This window comes from Cryptotermes secundus, unplaced genomic scaffold, assembly GCF_002891405.2.
Source record: "Cryptotermes secundus unplaced genomic scaffold, Csec_1.0 scaffold614, whole genome shotgun sequence".
Classification (NCBI taxonomy): domain Eukaryota; kingdom Metazoa; phylum Arthropoda; class Insecta; order Blattodea; family Kalotermitidae; genus Cryptotermes; species Cryptotermes secundus.
Window position 1 is genome coordinate 61,938 of NW_019728501.1, and position 17,529 is coordinate 79,466.

The following is a 17,529-nucleotide window of genomic DNA, read 5'->3' on the forward strand; positions in this document are numbered from 1 at the left end:
CTGTAATGCATTTAAACTTAAAGAAATAGTGTAAGGAAGTGAACTGGATTCATGTGGCTCACTATAGGGACCAGAGGCAGGCTCTTGTGGATACTATAATAGACCTTCAGACTCTGTAAAATGTGGGGAATTCTGTAGTAGTTGAGCAGCTACTTGTCAAAAAGAGTTCTCTCCCATGGAGTTGGTTGGTTGACTGGTAGAATGAAACCTTTCACATGCAAAAATTTTGCTTTTGCATTAGGAGGGGTACACTGAAGCTGGGTTCACAGTTGGTGGATTGAGAACTGGCTGGGGAAATTGAAGTACTCAGCAAAACCCTACCCCAGTGCCACTTTATCCACCACAGATCCCATGTGAAATGACCTCGGATTGAATCTAGACTGCCATGGCAGGAGAAAATGCTTCTGTTAAATCATATATAACCAGTATATTCTACTGAAGCTTTATTCCTTAATATGTTGCAGTTCTATTTATTATGATAAAATGCTCAATAAAACTCGTCTTTAAGCATTACAGTGTTTCTAATCAAAACAGACACTTTCAGTTGCAGAATATCATGGAACTAAATGTGTAAAGACTAGCTGGTGAAGGGTCTGTTGAAAATATGTTGGTTTTGTGGAGTTGCTAGCCAGTATGGTTTTCATTGGCTAGAAGTTCCTTAGCTTGCCCAATTAAGAATAAATAAATAATTTTCATGCAGTATTACTGTAAGATAGCATAAAATGGTTGTTGTTTTTGTTTTATGTAAATATACCTTCATTGATTGTACAGTATATAATGATACACTCTGTTTTTAAATGAAATGTATGAATATAATTGATAATAATTATTGTAATAATTTATTTTTAATTCAAGAAAGAAAATATAAACTTCTATTCTGATAAGTGTGTTTTCAACTCATATATCCTCTTCTTTCTGTGCCAGTGTTTCATTAATATTTGAAATGTGATTTGGAAAATGCCACATTGCAGCATAATGATGCAAAGGAACATACATGCGAATCAGATTGTTTTGGGGTATAAAATTCCACTGGAATATGTTTCTATGTCTTAACAAATCCAAGCCATTTCAATACAGTGAAATGGGGACAACACTTATAAAACTTTCTGAGCAGTCCACATATTGTCACTGCCAATTAGTCCTCTCCACTAGTAAGATTCAAGACCTCTGCATATGCTTTATTCAGCATTTCCTAGAGAAGAGGACTTCACTTCAAAGTACATATTGTAAATCAAAAGTAATTTCATGTAAACACAGTTTTACATTCACCATAAATACTTGACAACTTATACAGCTGAGCTGTCTGATGATCTATAAGTAAACAGAGAAAACTAAGTATATATTGATGTGTCATCACCAGAACACAAAGACAACTAATAGATCCTTTGAAAATGTGGCAGAATTCAAATATTTGGGAATGACAGTAACAAATCAGAATTGATTCATTTGTCATTTGTCTGTCATTTGACAGAATCTCAGTAATGTTTGCTACCATTCATTTCATAACCTTTCATCTTCTGGTATAATGTCCAAAAATATAGTCTTTCCTGTAGTTTTGTCATTTTCATTGTTTTCATGGACTAGGCCATGCTTGGTCTTTTCCAGTCCCTTGAAGAGTATGTTTGTCCATCTTATAGCAAGTGTCACATAACTTCGAACAAGGCCAAGAGTAACCTTGAATGTGCAAAAGAAAAATTTCAGACAAGGGGGTGGAGGGTGTGAGAAGTGACAGGTGGCCAGTGGAAGAACGAGTGTTAAGAAACTCCTCCCATCACAAGCTATGCGCGGGATTTGACTAGGAATGCGGGGCCTTGTTCGAAGTTACGTTACACTGTCTAAAAGTGTGGGCACCCCATGTTTTTCTTAGTGGGTTGTATGTTAAAATTTTCTTTGAAATTTGTCTGTTATCCACGCATAGAATGTGATATTTCCGCTGTGATCTGGATTTTAGAATTTTATTACTTAGATTAAAAATATATTTTTCACTTTTGTATGGGTGTGAAACTTTCTCTGTGACATAAAGGGAAGATCATAGACTGCAGATGTTTTGAAAACAAGGTGCTGAAGAGAATAATTGGACTCATGAGGGATGAAGTAATAGGAGGCTGGAGAAAACGGCTTCATAACTTGTATGCTTCACAAAATACAGTTAGAATGATCAAGTTAAGAATGAGATGAGGATATGTAGTACGCATGGAACAGCCTAGGACTGCATATAGGGATTTGGCAGGAAAAGCAGAAAATATGAGACCACTATAAAGACCTATACTTAGATTGGAGGGTGCTGTTAAAATAAATCTTGGAGAGCAGGATGGGGGAGTATGGACTGGATTTATCTGGCTCAGGACAATGACCAGTGGCAGGCTCTTGGGGGGACAGTAATGAACCTTTAGGTTTCATAAAATGTTGGGAATATTTCCAGAGGCTGAGGGACTTTTAGCTTTACATGAGGAACTTGGTTCCATAGAGTTTGAGATATCTAATGAAGATGCTCCTTCTCAGTCTGTACAAGATTAAATATTTTATGCAGACTGAAATGTAATAATTTTTGGAAAACATAGAACATGATGTTGGATTCTAGGTTCTCACAGCAGTGACTCCAAAGAATACTTATCTTGTGGGATGTGATGACCTGTATGTTCAACCAGGCTTCATGGCATCCTGTCAGAAGATAGTACACTTTGAAGAGTTGATTACAGAATGCTCATAATGTACTGATTATTTGGATATATTTTTATTGTTTACAGAATAATGTTGCTAATATATTTTGTCTTTGGTTTACAATAACATGCACAAAATTGAGTCTCCATACAAATAATATATATGAAAATGAACGACTCACAATGCTCTAGTAAGATAAACATATGCTGCTAATTATAAGAAACTCTGATTAGGAACACAATATTAATCTTAATTAGTAACACATTATGTGAATTTTTCAAGTTCTACAACATAAAGAAGTAAACTCAACATAGAAAAAATATATGCAGTAATTATATCTTATTTGACATTGCTCAAGTGAATAATGGATGACACTAAAAATAGGAATTGCTAGGAAAATTAAATGCACTCACCTCTCAACCTGGAATTATAAGACTTCACACCAGTCAACCCACAGTTTATTACACTTGGTAAATTCAAATGTTAAATAAAAGGTCTGATAAACTGCTATTTCATTCTCTAGTTATGGATGGCAACAAGTTCATACTTCATATCTTCAGTATGCAACAATGATGATGAGAGAGCTTGTTCAAATATTCTGCAGTACAGTTTCCACCATCAATCTGAGAACCTGACTGTTGTCAGCCTTTTAAATCACCAAAAAAAAACCACATTAGTCCACAAAGTAGGGCACATAGCTGCAATCAACTCGCAGGTTAGGTAGTAAAAACCCCATTTTCGGTCTCCCTCCACCATCTCTTGCCTGCAGTTACTGAGCCAAGGCCAAGCTTATAGATTGGTGATGAGAATTACAATTTATAGTATAATTCTACCAATATCTGCTTTGTCTTATTTTATCATAAGTGAGAAATATTATAGTATAAGGGGACAAAATATGTAGATTAATTATTGTTTAAAACAGTATGTGTCGGTACCAGATTTGTGTTCCTCACCGTTTAGTTAAGGTTATACATGTGGTCTTTTGTGGTGAACATTGCTATTCTGAAGAAGATTTTTAATGGCTTTTCCATTTGCCCATTTATTCACTTGTCATTCAGTATCATCAGTCCCCCTTTGATGCTATACAATCTCAGTATTGAACAGAAAAATCAATATTTGCAGAATGAAAGACATTGACAGTATCCTGGTAATTCAACAAGAAGTTAATGGGTTCCAGATTAGATGAAGCAATTTATTGGATAAGTTAATTGCAATCACAATTACTCAAAAATAAAGTCTTCCACATGATGTAACGTGAATAATCTCTCATCTTCTCTTTCTTAGTTGAGTCTTCTGTCCAGCTCTGCATGTTTCCTCTCGCCTCTGTTTGCGTCCTTTTACTGCTATTATGCACTCATAACTCAGGAATTCTGCTGTGAACTGGTTCTGTCACTTGTAACTGCAGTGAACTAGATCTGTCTTGAACTTGAACTCTCCATTCCTAGTTCCAATTCGCTCTGTCACTGAACTGTCACTATCACGCTGAACTTATGTCTCACAGCTCTCATTATATAGCCGCAGTACGGTCCGGACAGAAAACAGTCTCTCTGTTGTTGAAGTTTGTTTACTGAGCCGCTGCATAGCAACAGTTGCAGCATGGACCCCATAGAAAACCAGTCACCTCCACTGTCAGCCGTATTGACTAGTTTCAGGATAGCAAACAGCAAACACAGTTTCCATTGTTGCATATCCATGGGAATGTGTTTATCGAGCCGATGCCTAGAAACACTTTGGGCATCCACATTACAATATGTTTATGTGTTACCTATGTTACTTTAGATACCAATATTTGTCACAAAAATTAAAAAGTAACCTCTTTCAAGAAGAAATTGGAAAGACTGACAGTGCATTTTCAAATTTATTAATACATTTTTAAACAGATTCAATGATGGATTTTAATTTTGTGCATGTCACACACACTGGAATACCATGCACAAGTAGAATTTGTGGTTAAATTGGATCTACTCCTTGGATAATGAGAAGAGGGCAAGACAAAAAGATAATAAGAGAATAGGAACATTTACTTACTTTTTTCACAAATACTGGTAGTGTTAAACATAAAAGTAGTTATATTCTATACCATATGAAGCACTACTCGTAATTTAGCCCTCTTTTTTACCTAGTGATTAAAAAATACGCTGTATTTCTGAACATCTGAAGTATACCACATACCATCACCCAACTAAGAGTCAAACTAAGTCACACAACTTTAGACATGACTTTCACTGTTGTTATAACAAGGTAATATTTACATTAATATTAATTTCGTTTTAGAAAGAAAATTTTACCCACACATTTCAGTTTCCATACATGCAGACAGGATATGACAATGATGAAATTTTGACATGTCATTTTTCATATATACTTTGGGTAAATTTACAAATATTATAGTGCAGAGGTTCCCACACTTCTAAGGTCCATGAACTCTTCGTCTGTTAAGCCACATGAAGGCCTAAGAACTATATTCTTGCAAGTAAACCAGTATCTCAGTCTTGTATGCACCTTGTTACTTCTCCCGCACCTCTCCAACTTGTCATCAGCTGCAAACACTATATCCAATGGATGGACTGTTCATTCCTCGACTGAATTTGGGTAGCACTGTAGCTGCCTGGGGCACTTGTGCAAGTTATACGGGTTTGTAGCTAGGAAGGTGCACGTGTTTTCTAATTGCGTCTGGTTGGTACATTCTCAGATATGGTTTAAATTTTATTGTTCTGCTCATCTTTTGAATATCATCTTGGTTATCTCAATTAACCAACCAGCTTCCACTAATTCTACTCACAATTGTGTTTAAGATTTTCAGTATTTTCTACTGGCCAAAGCCTATGTTATTTTGCAGGCTGAATCAGCAGAATCAGTGTTTATGACTGTACCTATAAGGGACTATTCTGTATGTGTAGTGGCCTCATTTATAGTATCTAGTTTATTTTTCTCTTAATACACAACCATTTGGTCTCATTTTTCACTGGTATTGTCTTTAAGTCATTAGGATGGTTTCAAATAGCAATTGTGGGTAGAAGGGAAGTGGACAGGAATGAGTGATTGTCATTCCCTATCTCACTTCTTGTCCAATATAACCACAAAAGTCTTTTAACATACACTCCAACAAAAATTATATTTCTTCCCAGTTTTCTCCTTTCAAATATCCACCTCTTTGCAACTAAGGATTTACATAATATTAAATACCTAACTTCACTTCTGAAAGAAGTTTCCATAACTATACACATGTATTACAACTTGAACAGATAACTAAGATAATACAATAATGTTATAAAAAGTGAATAAAGTAGCACCATGTTTTTTTATTTTCTTTTAATTTATCTTACAGTACTATTAGTACACACACACACACACACACACACACACAAAAACAAATTACACATTATGCTCAGCAAACCTCTTTAAAATTTCTGCATGGGTTTTTCTTCCGCAATTTACTGATAAAAATATAATCATTCTACTACAGGCAAACAACTGTCAGACAATTAGCCTATAAAAGGCACTAATAGACATTTCTCTTACATTTAAGGTGAAAAGGTAAAGCTATCCCTGTGACAGGCTGTTGAGGCCCACAGGGATGTGAGAGTCGAAGTTCCCATTTTCTGGTCAGTCGGACTGAACGTAAATTTGTCAGACTAATCACCGTGTATCCATGCATTTACCTTATGAACATACACCTCTAAAGAAAGATAAGCACCATTTATACCTACTTATGCAAGTTACAAAAGAATAAAAAAAATACTGAACAATGGCTACATTATACTACTAATTTGGCGTATCCATCTGCATCCTAATAATTGAACATTAGTGACTTGATGCTGGAGTTCTAATACTGGTAACAGTACAGAATTAAGGAAGCACAAACGGTATTATGTATTATATAAATGATAAAATACTGTAATGACAAATTATACCATATAGTAGTACAAATGTATGCTCCTACATTATCTTCACATCCATATGTTATCTAACCTGTACTTAGGACAAAAATTCTTACTTCATGAATAAGCCAACATTGTTCTGAACTTATTTTACCTAGAATCAATAAAATCCTATAAACAAATATCAAAACACAGCCTGTATGCTATCACTATTTTGAAGCTTCATTATATAGTTTCTAAATAAATAGTTAATTGAGTGTATTCACATTCCTCTATGAATTTCATACCATATAAGTATGCTGCAAAAAGCTTTGGACTTCTAACACAATCAATAAGAAACATACAGATACATATTCCTAAATACAATAGTCAAATACTGATCGTAGTCATGTCAGTTTGAACAGAATAAGTGTTATAATATCTTTATCTGCTAAGTAATATACACATTAACATTATATTATTAACAAGAGAAAGTAGCCATCATCAGGGATAAAATACTTTGAACATACAGCTCAGTGACAGTGATAAGTTAATCTAAAGAAATGAAATGAAAACTGCTAAATGATAATGTTGCATGTTTGCTCAAGCCAAGAACTGTGAAGCCAGCAGAGACAGCTGTTGCTAGGGAATGGCTCTACAAATATACCCGTTCCTAGGCAACAGATTCATAACATGCAACAATGGAGTATCTGGGAAGCAATGTTCTCTATGTGGTCCATGCAATAGCTACATGATGAAACAGTAGAAGAATGGCAATTGAAAGTAAGTTGGTTGAGCTCAGGAGCTGCACCTAAAAGGTGCCAGCCAGTGAGGACAGGAGCTGTTGGATATGGAAGCCAAGAATGCTACACCACTGGAAGCCACCACTAAGCAGCACAGTGAACACTGTGATGGAGAACACTAGTCTGTGTGCGATAGTAATTTGTACACTCTAAAATCGTGACAGTATATTAAATAAGGAAAGAGGGTTGAACAAAACTTTGTTCACTAAATGCCCAATGCTACATTCTTGAAAGGAAAATAACCAGTGACATCTTAAACCATTATAAACATGTTAAAATGCACAACAATAGAAGCTGTATCTCAGTGAACAAATGTTTATTGCTTGTTGCTATGCAACAGCCAGCGCACCAATGAAGTCGATGGCTAGGAATCACGTGACTTGTTTTCTGTAGGTCCGTGCCGAAGGTTTATAGGGGACAAAAAGTTTGTTTGCAGTCAGTCGCAAGCCGGAAGAGCAAACTGGAACTAGGAGTGGAGAATCCAGGAGCACTCAACAGTCGAGAGTACAAGGATGAGAACGGACCATGAATTGTGAAGATCAGGACAGAGGAGTACAAAGTGATTGAAGACGAGAAGACTTCATAATGATTTGAAGTGATTGTGTGTGTGTAACACTGAATTATAAAGTGTAGAAACAGCAATAGCGCTGCACTAGTTGTAATTCAAAGAGAGAGTGTATCCAAAGTGCCAATAAATCCAATCATCCGAACTAGAACCCATCATTTTGTCACGCATACCACCCTACATATGACAATATATTTTCATTATTTTGGTTATAACAGACAACAGAAATAAGTAAGTTGTACAACAGGACAAACTTAACCCTTTATGCCTGAATTAAATGGTGATGCATAAGTTTGAAGCTGCTACACTTTCTTCAACTCTTTAATTTCATGATCACATGAATGTCGAGAAAACATTGTATCATCCTAATTATTTTGTATAGGGGTATGAACTAAAAATCATGTCACAGCATAAATCATGCACCCTATGTGTGAAATTTATAATCTCCTCACGCAGGAGGTATATCGTAAACCAACTACTGCAAAATGTTCAGCTGGATGATTCACTTTATTACAACAGAAACAGAAACATGCCCCACTGTTTGAGGAAAAGAGGGCATGGATGTTCTTGTATTTCTTGATGAAGACCCAGAGTGGCTTGCTGGTATTTTATTTAATTTTATGTATAGTGCATTAACAACACTGTCACTGAGCATGTTCATGTAGCAGTACTGTTTCAGGCTTCTATTCAGGTGGTGCTTGGTTTGAATCTTAGCCAGAACATTGTCTATACCATATTTTCCTCAGTCTCTACAGGCAGATTCTAGGAGAGTACCTCAGGTCACAATGCTTCCTTCCAAAGTCTTTCCAATTTATCACTTGTAAATCATGCTACCATTTGTTACTACATAGTCTAGATACTGACAGCATCACAAAAATGCACCACAAAAAGACACTGTCAGTAGCTCAGACTATACAGCACCAATGATTATTGAATAATGAACTGGAAAGGCTACAGACAGAAGTAGTCATGGCTTAACATGAGTACTCTCCTGGTACTTGCCTGGAAAGACTGGGGAAAACCATGAAAAATCAGTCACGATAGCCAGTGTCCCACCTGAGATTCAAACCAGGCACCTACCAAATACAGGTCATAGGCATTACCACTTGAGCCACCAATCAATAATCCCTAATACTGTCTCTTTGGTTATGATCCATCTGCATAGGAAGGGTTAGGAAACAATATCGTCCATTTTCATTTCTTGCATAAGAGATGTACTTGCCTATTTGAGCTACTTAAAGGATAGTCTCTAACACAACCTATTAAGAATTTAAGGGTTAGTAACTGTGAAAAACAAAATAAGACATGATTCACTGATTAAACCATGGACATAGTTGCTGTCCTGTTCTGCAGGTAAATAATATCGCCAATTTAACAAAAAGACAGTATATAAATTATGTATGAAAAATGCTATTACCTATGAAAAATAAGAAAATAACTTTGGAATTTTTAAACTTATTTTACTGTACCAATAAATGTATGGAAACTTGAAGAGACAATATACAATGAGTGAACAAGAACAAGTGTCTTAACGAATATTTGCAGTTATAAACAGATATAATGCAATTTGCATATACCATGTTCTAAATGAAGTTCTCAGGCATTCACAAAACCAATATCTTGTCATAAAACCTATGTCACAATGAAAACTCTTGTAAGCTGTAAGGTAACAGCTACTGGACATACTGATAAAAATGTATTCAGTAAAAACTATTATACTTACAGAAAACTTCAATACCGTTTAGTAAGTGAAGTCTTGGCCGTGCCATAGCTCAAGCAGTTACTCGCTGGCTTATCACGGCAGCGGCCCGGGTTCGATCCCGGGTCTGGACAACTGGGATTTGTAGTGGACAAAGTGGCGCTGGGGCGGGTTTTCTCCGAGTACTTCGGTTTCCCCTGCCAAACTTCATTCCATCAAATTCTTCATCATCATAATCACCCGGGGCAGGTACAATAGGCCAATCAATGGCCACTGTGCCGAGTGGACTCAGCTCGACTCCAGCCCCCACTAGCAAATTAAAAAAAAAAAGTGCAACTTTACTATATGGTTTGCGGATATTATTTATAAATAATGTAGCATTTCTTGCTACAGATTGTTCTTCTGGCATGACCTGGAAATTCAGAAGTGTTGCAAAATTGTACAGGAACATGTAAACAAGATACTGAGATGCCAAAATACTGTTGATATCATGTTCAGAAGCTGTGTCTCAAATGTATCCAGTGAGTTAAGATTAATTTTCAGATGGGTCAGTGTAAAAAAATTGGGAAAATCATCAGATACCAAGGGCCTTCGTTAAGCCCAGCTCCATTTGTCACAACTGGTCATCTGCTAGAACTGATTTAACTTTGGTAATGAGGGGAAACCAGTTTTCCCTTGAATTGGAACATTCACCCTTGAAGTCATCCATGTTGAGTGCCCAAATCATAGCTCCGCCATAACCGCCACTTGCAACATATTCAGCCTGTAAGAATGTGTACAGTTAGCAAAAGCATTGCAAAAACACTATTCTCTAACTACATCAATTAATCAAAACAAGACTTGTCATATAAAATATATGAATTCCATAGTGTGTTTGGATGTAATTTGACCTCATTTCCAAACTTTTTCAATTACGATGATCAGGCCTAATTTCTTAATTTGAGTGTTATTCACTCTAAGTTTTGGCTACTACATACTGTGATATTACCATAGAAGCAATTATATTTCAGGTGAAGGAGCACTACTGTTGCCATGTACAAGTATACTGACTGTGCACAGCCTTTGCAGTGGTTCATGAACATATAATGTAGCATATGCCTCCTCTGTACAGATTTTGTTCATATTATGAGTAGATTTGATGAAAATAGCCTCAAAATTCTGAACCATGGTCATGTTTGTAACTGATAACTTACACACAATATTTCACACAATACCTTATTTGTATTTATGATCTTTCTCATACCAAAAGCTTCACATGCATAGCTTCAGTATTTCATTAGTTATTGTTATTAAACAGAAACAGGAATTTGTTGTTTTAATTTTAAAATGTGATATTGGTTTAATCACCACTTAGTCCAAGCTTTCATGTAAATTCAATGACATGTTTCAGCCACACAGAGCCATAAGCACCTGATGATGGCCCTGTGTGCCAGAATCATGTCACTGAATTTTCCTGAAAACATGGACTAAGTGGTCACTCAACCAATAACTTGTGAAGATGCACTGGTGTGTGTGTGTGTGTGTGTGAGAGAGAGATTAACTAATGTAGCAGGATGCTCATGTACAATGTTGTTAAAAAAGTTATGAATGTTACAGAATTTTAAAAGATTAGTATTTCGTGACCCTGTATTAAGTGGTGTAAGTGCTACTCCCACATCATAAGTCTGTGTTCACCTTGTAGTTATTACTTGTTAAGGAAACTGAAAAGCATGAGGATGGAGTGGCCTCCAATACCATAACACTGTGCCAGATTTCAAGAAGACTGGTCAATTTCTTCAAGAGTTGAAAGGAGACATATATATAGATGGCATGGAGATCTCACAATTTTACTCTTTCTCTATTAAGGATAAAAATGTAGTCTAAAAAGAATGAGCATCTTTCAAATCTCTGTAAATGAATTTTAAAAAGTTTTGCTTCCTTAATTTTGTTATGTGGAAATTTTACTACAAATATGATGAGTTACTAAAAGCAATTTAATTTTGTTTTCAAGTATTAAGTTGTAACTATTTTAAAACTCTTTCTGGAAATGTAAGAGGTATTGCTGTAATTAATCACTAAATTTTATTTTATTTTGTAGTTACTTTTCAACTGCACAGTTTCTGTAGTGTTGAATGATGAATTAAAAGGGATATGGAAAGACATGGTTCCACGGCGTTTAAAAGTACTACCCCAGAGAATTCTTGGGGGGTCTAAGGAAGCCAATGGAAATCTGAGACAGGATGGCTTGTCTCTGGGCTATTTTTTTATTGCTAGTTAGGGGGGACTAAGTCCCTTGTACTGCGGTCACCTGGATCTTCTAAAATATGACTGAATGCTAACTTAATCATGATGGTAATAAGAAATGCAGGTTTTAATAATTATAATTACTAATTAACCAACTCCACAGAAAAAAAGAGTCCTTCAATGGCTTATAATCTCTCAGCTACAGAAAATATTCTCAATTTTTATGAAACCTGGAGGTTCTAACAATACTGTTTTCTTCACTAACAAAACCATTTCCTGTACATCACCATATTAATGAAGACAAAATATCTAAGTCTAGTACATACCTTATAAGCCAAACTTCTTTCATCATCATATGAAATCCATTCCCTATTTTTGAAAGCATATGGTACTCGACTGTCTCGATCAAATACAGTAGCGGCTTCCTCTTCCACAAAATGGCAGACCTGAGGGTAACTAATAAAGCCACTATCTCCCAACACACCAAAGCCCAAAACTGGTGCTGAAACACCGTGGTTGGCATCATTAACAAGCCTGAAAATTTTTTAAAATTATTTTATTCTTAAAATAACAAAACCACACTCCAGAAAAAAAAAATGAACTTCCCTTCTCCTATCTCAATAACCATCATCCAGATATTCTTGAAATCTGGCATGAAGTCTCATGCCATACTGTGCCTGTAAAGTGGCACTGCACATCTACAAACTGCATGTCACTCTTGTAAGTACATCAATTGCTCTGATTACAACACAGAAGTGATCCTGACACATGGGCACATTTTGATGCCAGCTGACTTCCAGTCACTGATTGGTGTGAACATTCTATGTCACACAGCACTGGTTAGAATTTCACGTTTGTCTTGATTACTCACTGTTATCTTATTATGTAATATCTTTTCCTTATAAACCGTTTTGGAATGACATCAAGTTAATCATCCCCCCCCCAGTCTCTCTTCCAGTGTGTCAAAAATATTATGCAAATGAACAGGTGTATCGAGGACCACATGAACTTCACTTTCTTCACATGACAAAAATGTAACAGATATAACATTTTCAAAAATGTGGACATATCAAGTTCTTGTGTTTATGATTGCATCATTTCACTTATTTATTTATTTATAGTTTATTTTTCTTTGCAGTCAGTAGTTCGAACAATATAGTATCAAATGGAAGGATGATCAGTGATATGAATTTGAAAATATGTGAAAGGTATCAATCATGTCCTAATTTGAGGTATTATCTCAGCATTTACCTGAAGAGATGGGATTAAAACATGTCAAGATAGCCAGTCTCCAAGCACAGATATGAACCAAGGATGATGCAACAGAACTCCCTACTAGACTATGATGTGTGATGACAGATAACTGTGTGATGAAAACCGCTGATTAACAAAAGTACTTATGCACAGCCTTGTTAAGTAAACAAATGTCTCTGTGTAGGTTTCAAAAAATTTCTATATTTTGTCCTTTTCTGGCATTGGTGCTTTCCCCGTACTTGTGACGACTGACCTTATGAAGTCAGACATGTCTTAGACTTTTCTGACTGACGAGCTCTACCCTCTGAACAATCCAGAGAAGGAAATTTCAGGTGATGAAGAGATGCAACAAGGTGTACCATAAAGCATAAAGATTTATTCACAGCTTGTGAATCTAAATGTGAACAAATATGTAAATTGTGTGAAACATTAGAACATCAGAAGCAATAAAGGATCTTGTTGGATGTTTCTCTAGACACAGATCACTGGATAAAGGACACTACATATCAGGAAAATCATGTTGAACTTTGTGAGAGGCTTTTACAGTGAAGCACCTATGTGTGTGTGTGCATTTTGGTTGGATAGAGGTGCACAAAGGATATCAGAAAGAAGGTGGAAAAGCTCAAGAAAGGAGACATCATATTCATAAGGAAAGGTCAAATTCTTGTAGATGTGGCAAGACAGAAGGCCTGTGAAGTTCATATCTACAAAGCTGGAGCTTCCAAATGGTGTAAAAAGAAAGAGCAGGAAGGAAAAACAATAAAGAGAGCAAAGACCATCCCTAGCTACAACAAATACATGCTTGGAGTCCATCCAGTCACTCTAGTCACTACCCAGAAAAACGATCTAAAGTAGTTAGGTTTTATTTTTCTTGTTGCATATGGCTGTCCTGTTTCGGCCAAAAAGACTCCCTACTAAAAAAGTCCAGTGTGAGATTCTCACGGAACTGACTGTTAAGAATGTTATACTCGAAGGTTCTGCCACCATCCCCAGGATCAAAGAGTAAGCAAAGTGCTGCTTGCTTGACTTACTCTTTAACCCTGAAGATGGAAACAGTATGTTCCTACAAAATATCAGTGACTTTCACCACACTGCATGGCAACACATCCCACAAGCTAGTACTTCTTTAAGGGTGTCCAAATCCCATAAAGAGCATTGGTGCCAGCACAATGGCCACCTATGAGGGACCCCTGTGTCTTGGTTTGGAGGAGGGCTTCAAGCACACAATTTAGTGCACATACCACCCACCAACCCTAAAGGGGGGACCTTGAACAAAAGTGTACAGTTGGAAAACATGAACATATTCCTTGGTATTACAGTTTCAGTTGTCATATTAAATGTATACATCTCTGTTCTGCTTGTGTCTACTTCTACATACAAGTTTACAACTTTACACAATGTCTGATTCTTTATCATATCCTATTTTTATAAGAATAAAACACAGTTCACGAACTTGATTTGTGACTTTCTTTTCCACAACTGGACAGGAAGCTTTGAACGCTTATAGAAATGACAATTATATTTTCTGCCCTGTGCATAAACGCGAGGCAATACCAATGCTGGTCTAAGCCTGAAAGTCACTTTGAGAAAAAGGGAAACAATGAATGACCTTGCAATATGATATAGTATGTTTGGTGTCTATGTTGAAGGAAAAATTTTGCAATTAGACAAAGGAAGGGTAAAGACTAATCATTTCCACTGCCTGTGTACTAGAAAACAAAACAACTATGGCTGACAGAGGAGCATTTTCTGGGGTCACTTGGTGTTCCGTGTCATGCTTCTCACAAGCAGTGGTGTCCTTCTACAGCCCATACTAACTCAAAACAACTGGGAGCAAAGAATCAACTTTAACAATCCAGTATTATTTGCATAATTTTTGGTGTTACAAGCACTCAAATGTGCAAGAAAATGGGAACAGTTCTAAAAATTGTGAAGACAATGTTTCCTTCTTGTTAAAAGCCATGAATCTGCACAAATGACATGTCATAAGATGAATTTAGCAAGAACTTGAATAACAGCAGCCACCAAACTGAAGTGCTTTAATCATGAAGTTCATTTTTATAATCAGCAGCATTTAAATATCCCATTTTCATAAATATAAATATGTATCATATCTGAGAATTAAATCTCTATCCTGAGAAACTATTTTGAGACTGCTTACTTGGAAATTGGCTAGTGGATTCTGAAGGGTTCTGATCATGGTGTGTAACACTCAGAATTAATGGGTTTTGGACTGTCCATCATCTGGTATTCTAAAAAAAATAGATAACATTAGGTTTTTGGAATACCAGATGATGGGCCAAGTCCAGAAACCCAGTAATTCTGAGTGGAAAGTGGCTACCATTTAAAAGGACACAAAGCAACCATACCCAGGAGAGTGAAAGGGCTAAGTTACTACCCTCTTATTATTAACAATACAATTATGTTAAGATTTAAGCAACATATCAAAAGTTAAATTTACTTGTGCATCAATGAGTTCTGCTCTTTCTGCACATTATTTAACTGATGATTTCAATTGAAGTTTCAACCTTCATTAGCATATGTTCATGATTCTTCAACCTCCATCACTTACAATCACATCTGAAGTTCTCCCTGCATATGTAGTGAATTTATATAAAACTCTTACAGTGCTAACTTACGTAAATGAATGTCCATATGTTGGAAGCCCCACAACTATCTTTTCTTTGGGCATGCCCTGGCTTTCCCAGTAGGAGACAGTCCAGTTTGTATTCAATGTTGCAAAATATCCATTCTCATCAGCTTGTTTGTACAGAGGGGAATTGAAGCCAGTCATTGGAAGATACCATACATAGAAGTGGTAATCATATGTCATGACATTCACATAGTCAACATATCTGAAAATTAAAAAGTAAACCATAAACCCTTTCTACACAGATGCACTATTTTTAAAATGTCTCATATTTAGGAACAATACACATAAATATGTATCTGTAACATGTCTGCTCACAGCCAGAATCATGGAGCCAGAGAAAATACCCACTGCTAGGCAATGGCTTTGTATAAACACGTTTCCATGGCAACCAAATCACATGACTGCAGCAACAGATACACACGAAACAGTAGAGGAACTGTTGGAGGTGGTGTTCTCTGTTGAGTCTGTGCTAAGGTTATATGCTGGGAACTGAAACCGATGGATAGACAGACCCCATGTGGAGGTGGGTTCAAATACCTCCACCATAGCCCTGTGAGTCATAGGAGGTGATAAAAGGGAACCCAGTGCCTGGGGATACAACTGGGCCACCCTGTTCCTGGAGGGTATAAATACAGGGACCTGGCCCTGCAGGATGGGTGAGTCTCCAATCTGAGACGGTAAAATATGGTCATGAGTCATGTCGGACTTGGACCCAAGAATGACTGTGCTGGTGAGGACCAGCAGCAACTGTAAACAACAAATCCATCCTCTCATCAGAGAGGATGTTATGTAAGGACTATAACCAAGTGTTCAGTTGAAAAAAAAATACTGGTCATGGGTCTCAAGGTGCTTGGCACCAAGATGAGCTGATTGGTAGTAAACCACCAGTTGTAAAGTAACTCTGACTCAGAATGTGGAAAGACAGAAAAGCAAGTTCAGGAGTGAAAGTCTGAAGCAACCAGTTCATGAATGTGTTCAGAGTTGAGTTTGAATGACGACAGGTTCAGAGCATGCCTGTTGCAGTCTTTGTTTACAGAGAGAGTACCTAGCAACGGCTGCTTAATAGCCCCAGCTGTTTTCAAGATAAGTCAGCTACACCAGGTCTTGATTGGATTTAGTGATCTGAACAAAATGTGTGTTGGACAGAGTGGTTTTTACAGACTTTGCTTTATGTAGTGTGCTCATGGCCAACTCCCATTTGGCAAAGGTAGTATCAGTGAAGTTTGCCACCCAGCAGCGGGTGTGAAACAACCAAACAAGCATTGAACTTGAGTGTACACCAAGATGGTGGACATCCCACTACCAGATTCCAGAAATACTGGACACAGAAGCTGGTATCACTGAAATCTCAATGTCATGCCATCATGAACAAAAAGCTGAAGCAGGTTCTGCAGTACAAGTACACAGAGTACTCAACGATATTGAGATTCTTGCTGGATGCACATAGGCTAAAGTGGGGGAAAGCTCTGAATGTGGAGCTGCTTTTTAGCGTGCTTTACTGCAGGTATATGCTAACACTGAACGAACTGAAGAACTTGAGTGTGTGTGTGTGTGTGTCAGTGATCTGTAAAGTGTAGTTCTGAGTGATGTACACAAGTGGTAGATAAATATAATATCCAATCCATACCCCATCTATTGTCACACACTCCCAAAAGCATAACAATATACTAGTTAAGAAACACTACATCATTCTCCAATGGTATATATCTTATATGAGTTATACTCTCTGTGATTTAAAGACATTTTTATTATCCATATGTGTTAAGTGAAATGACAGACTGGGAACAATGTGGAGAGAAGTAGTTGTAGTT

At 36.7% G+C, this 17,529-nt stretch overlaps 1 protein-coding gene across 1 annotated transcript in view; it reads right to left on the minus strand.

The window, feature by feature from the left end:
• Positions 1-10,145: 10,145 nt before the first annotated feature.
• Positions 10,146-17,529, minus strand: part of LOC111865246 (chitinase-3-like protein 2) — a 22,051-nt gene continuing 14,667 nt past the window's right edge. The window contains exons 5-7 of the mRNA XM_023853144.2: positions 15,705-15,920; positions 12,138-12,345; positions 10,146-10,351 (exon numbers count right to left, since the gene is read on the minus strand). Of these exons, the coding sequence (XP_023708912.1) occupies positions 10,202-10,351; positions 12,138-12,345; positions 15,705-15,920 (574 nt within the window). The 3' untranslated portion in view covers positions 10,146-10,201. The remainder of the gene's footprint in view (positions 10,352-12,137; positions 12,346-15,704; positions 15,921-17,529) is intronic.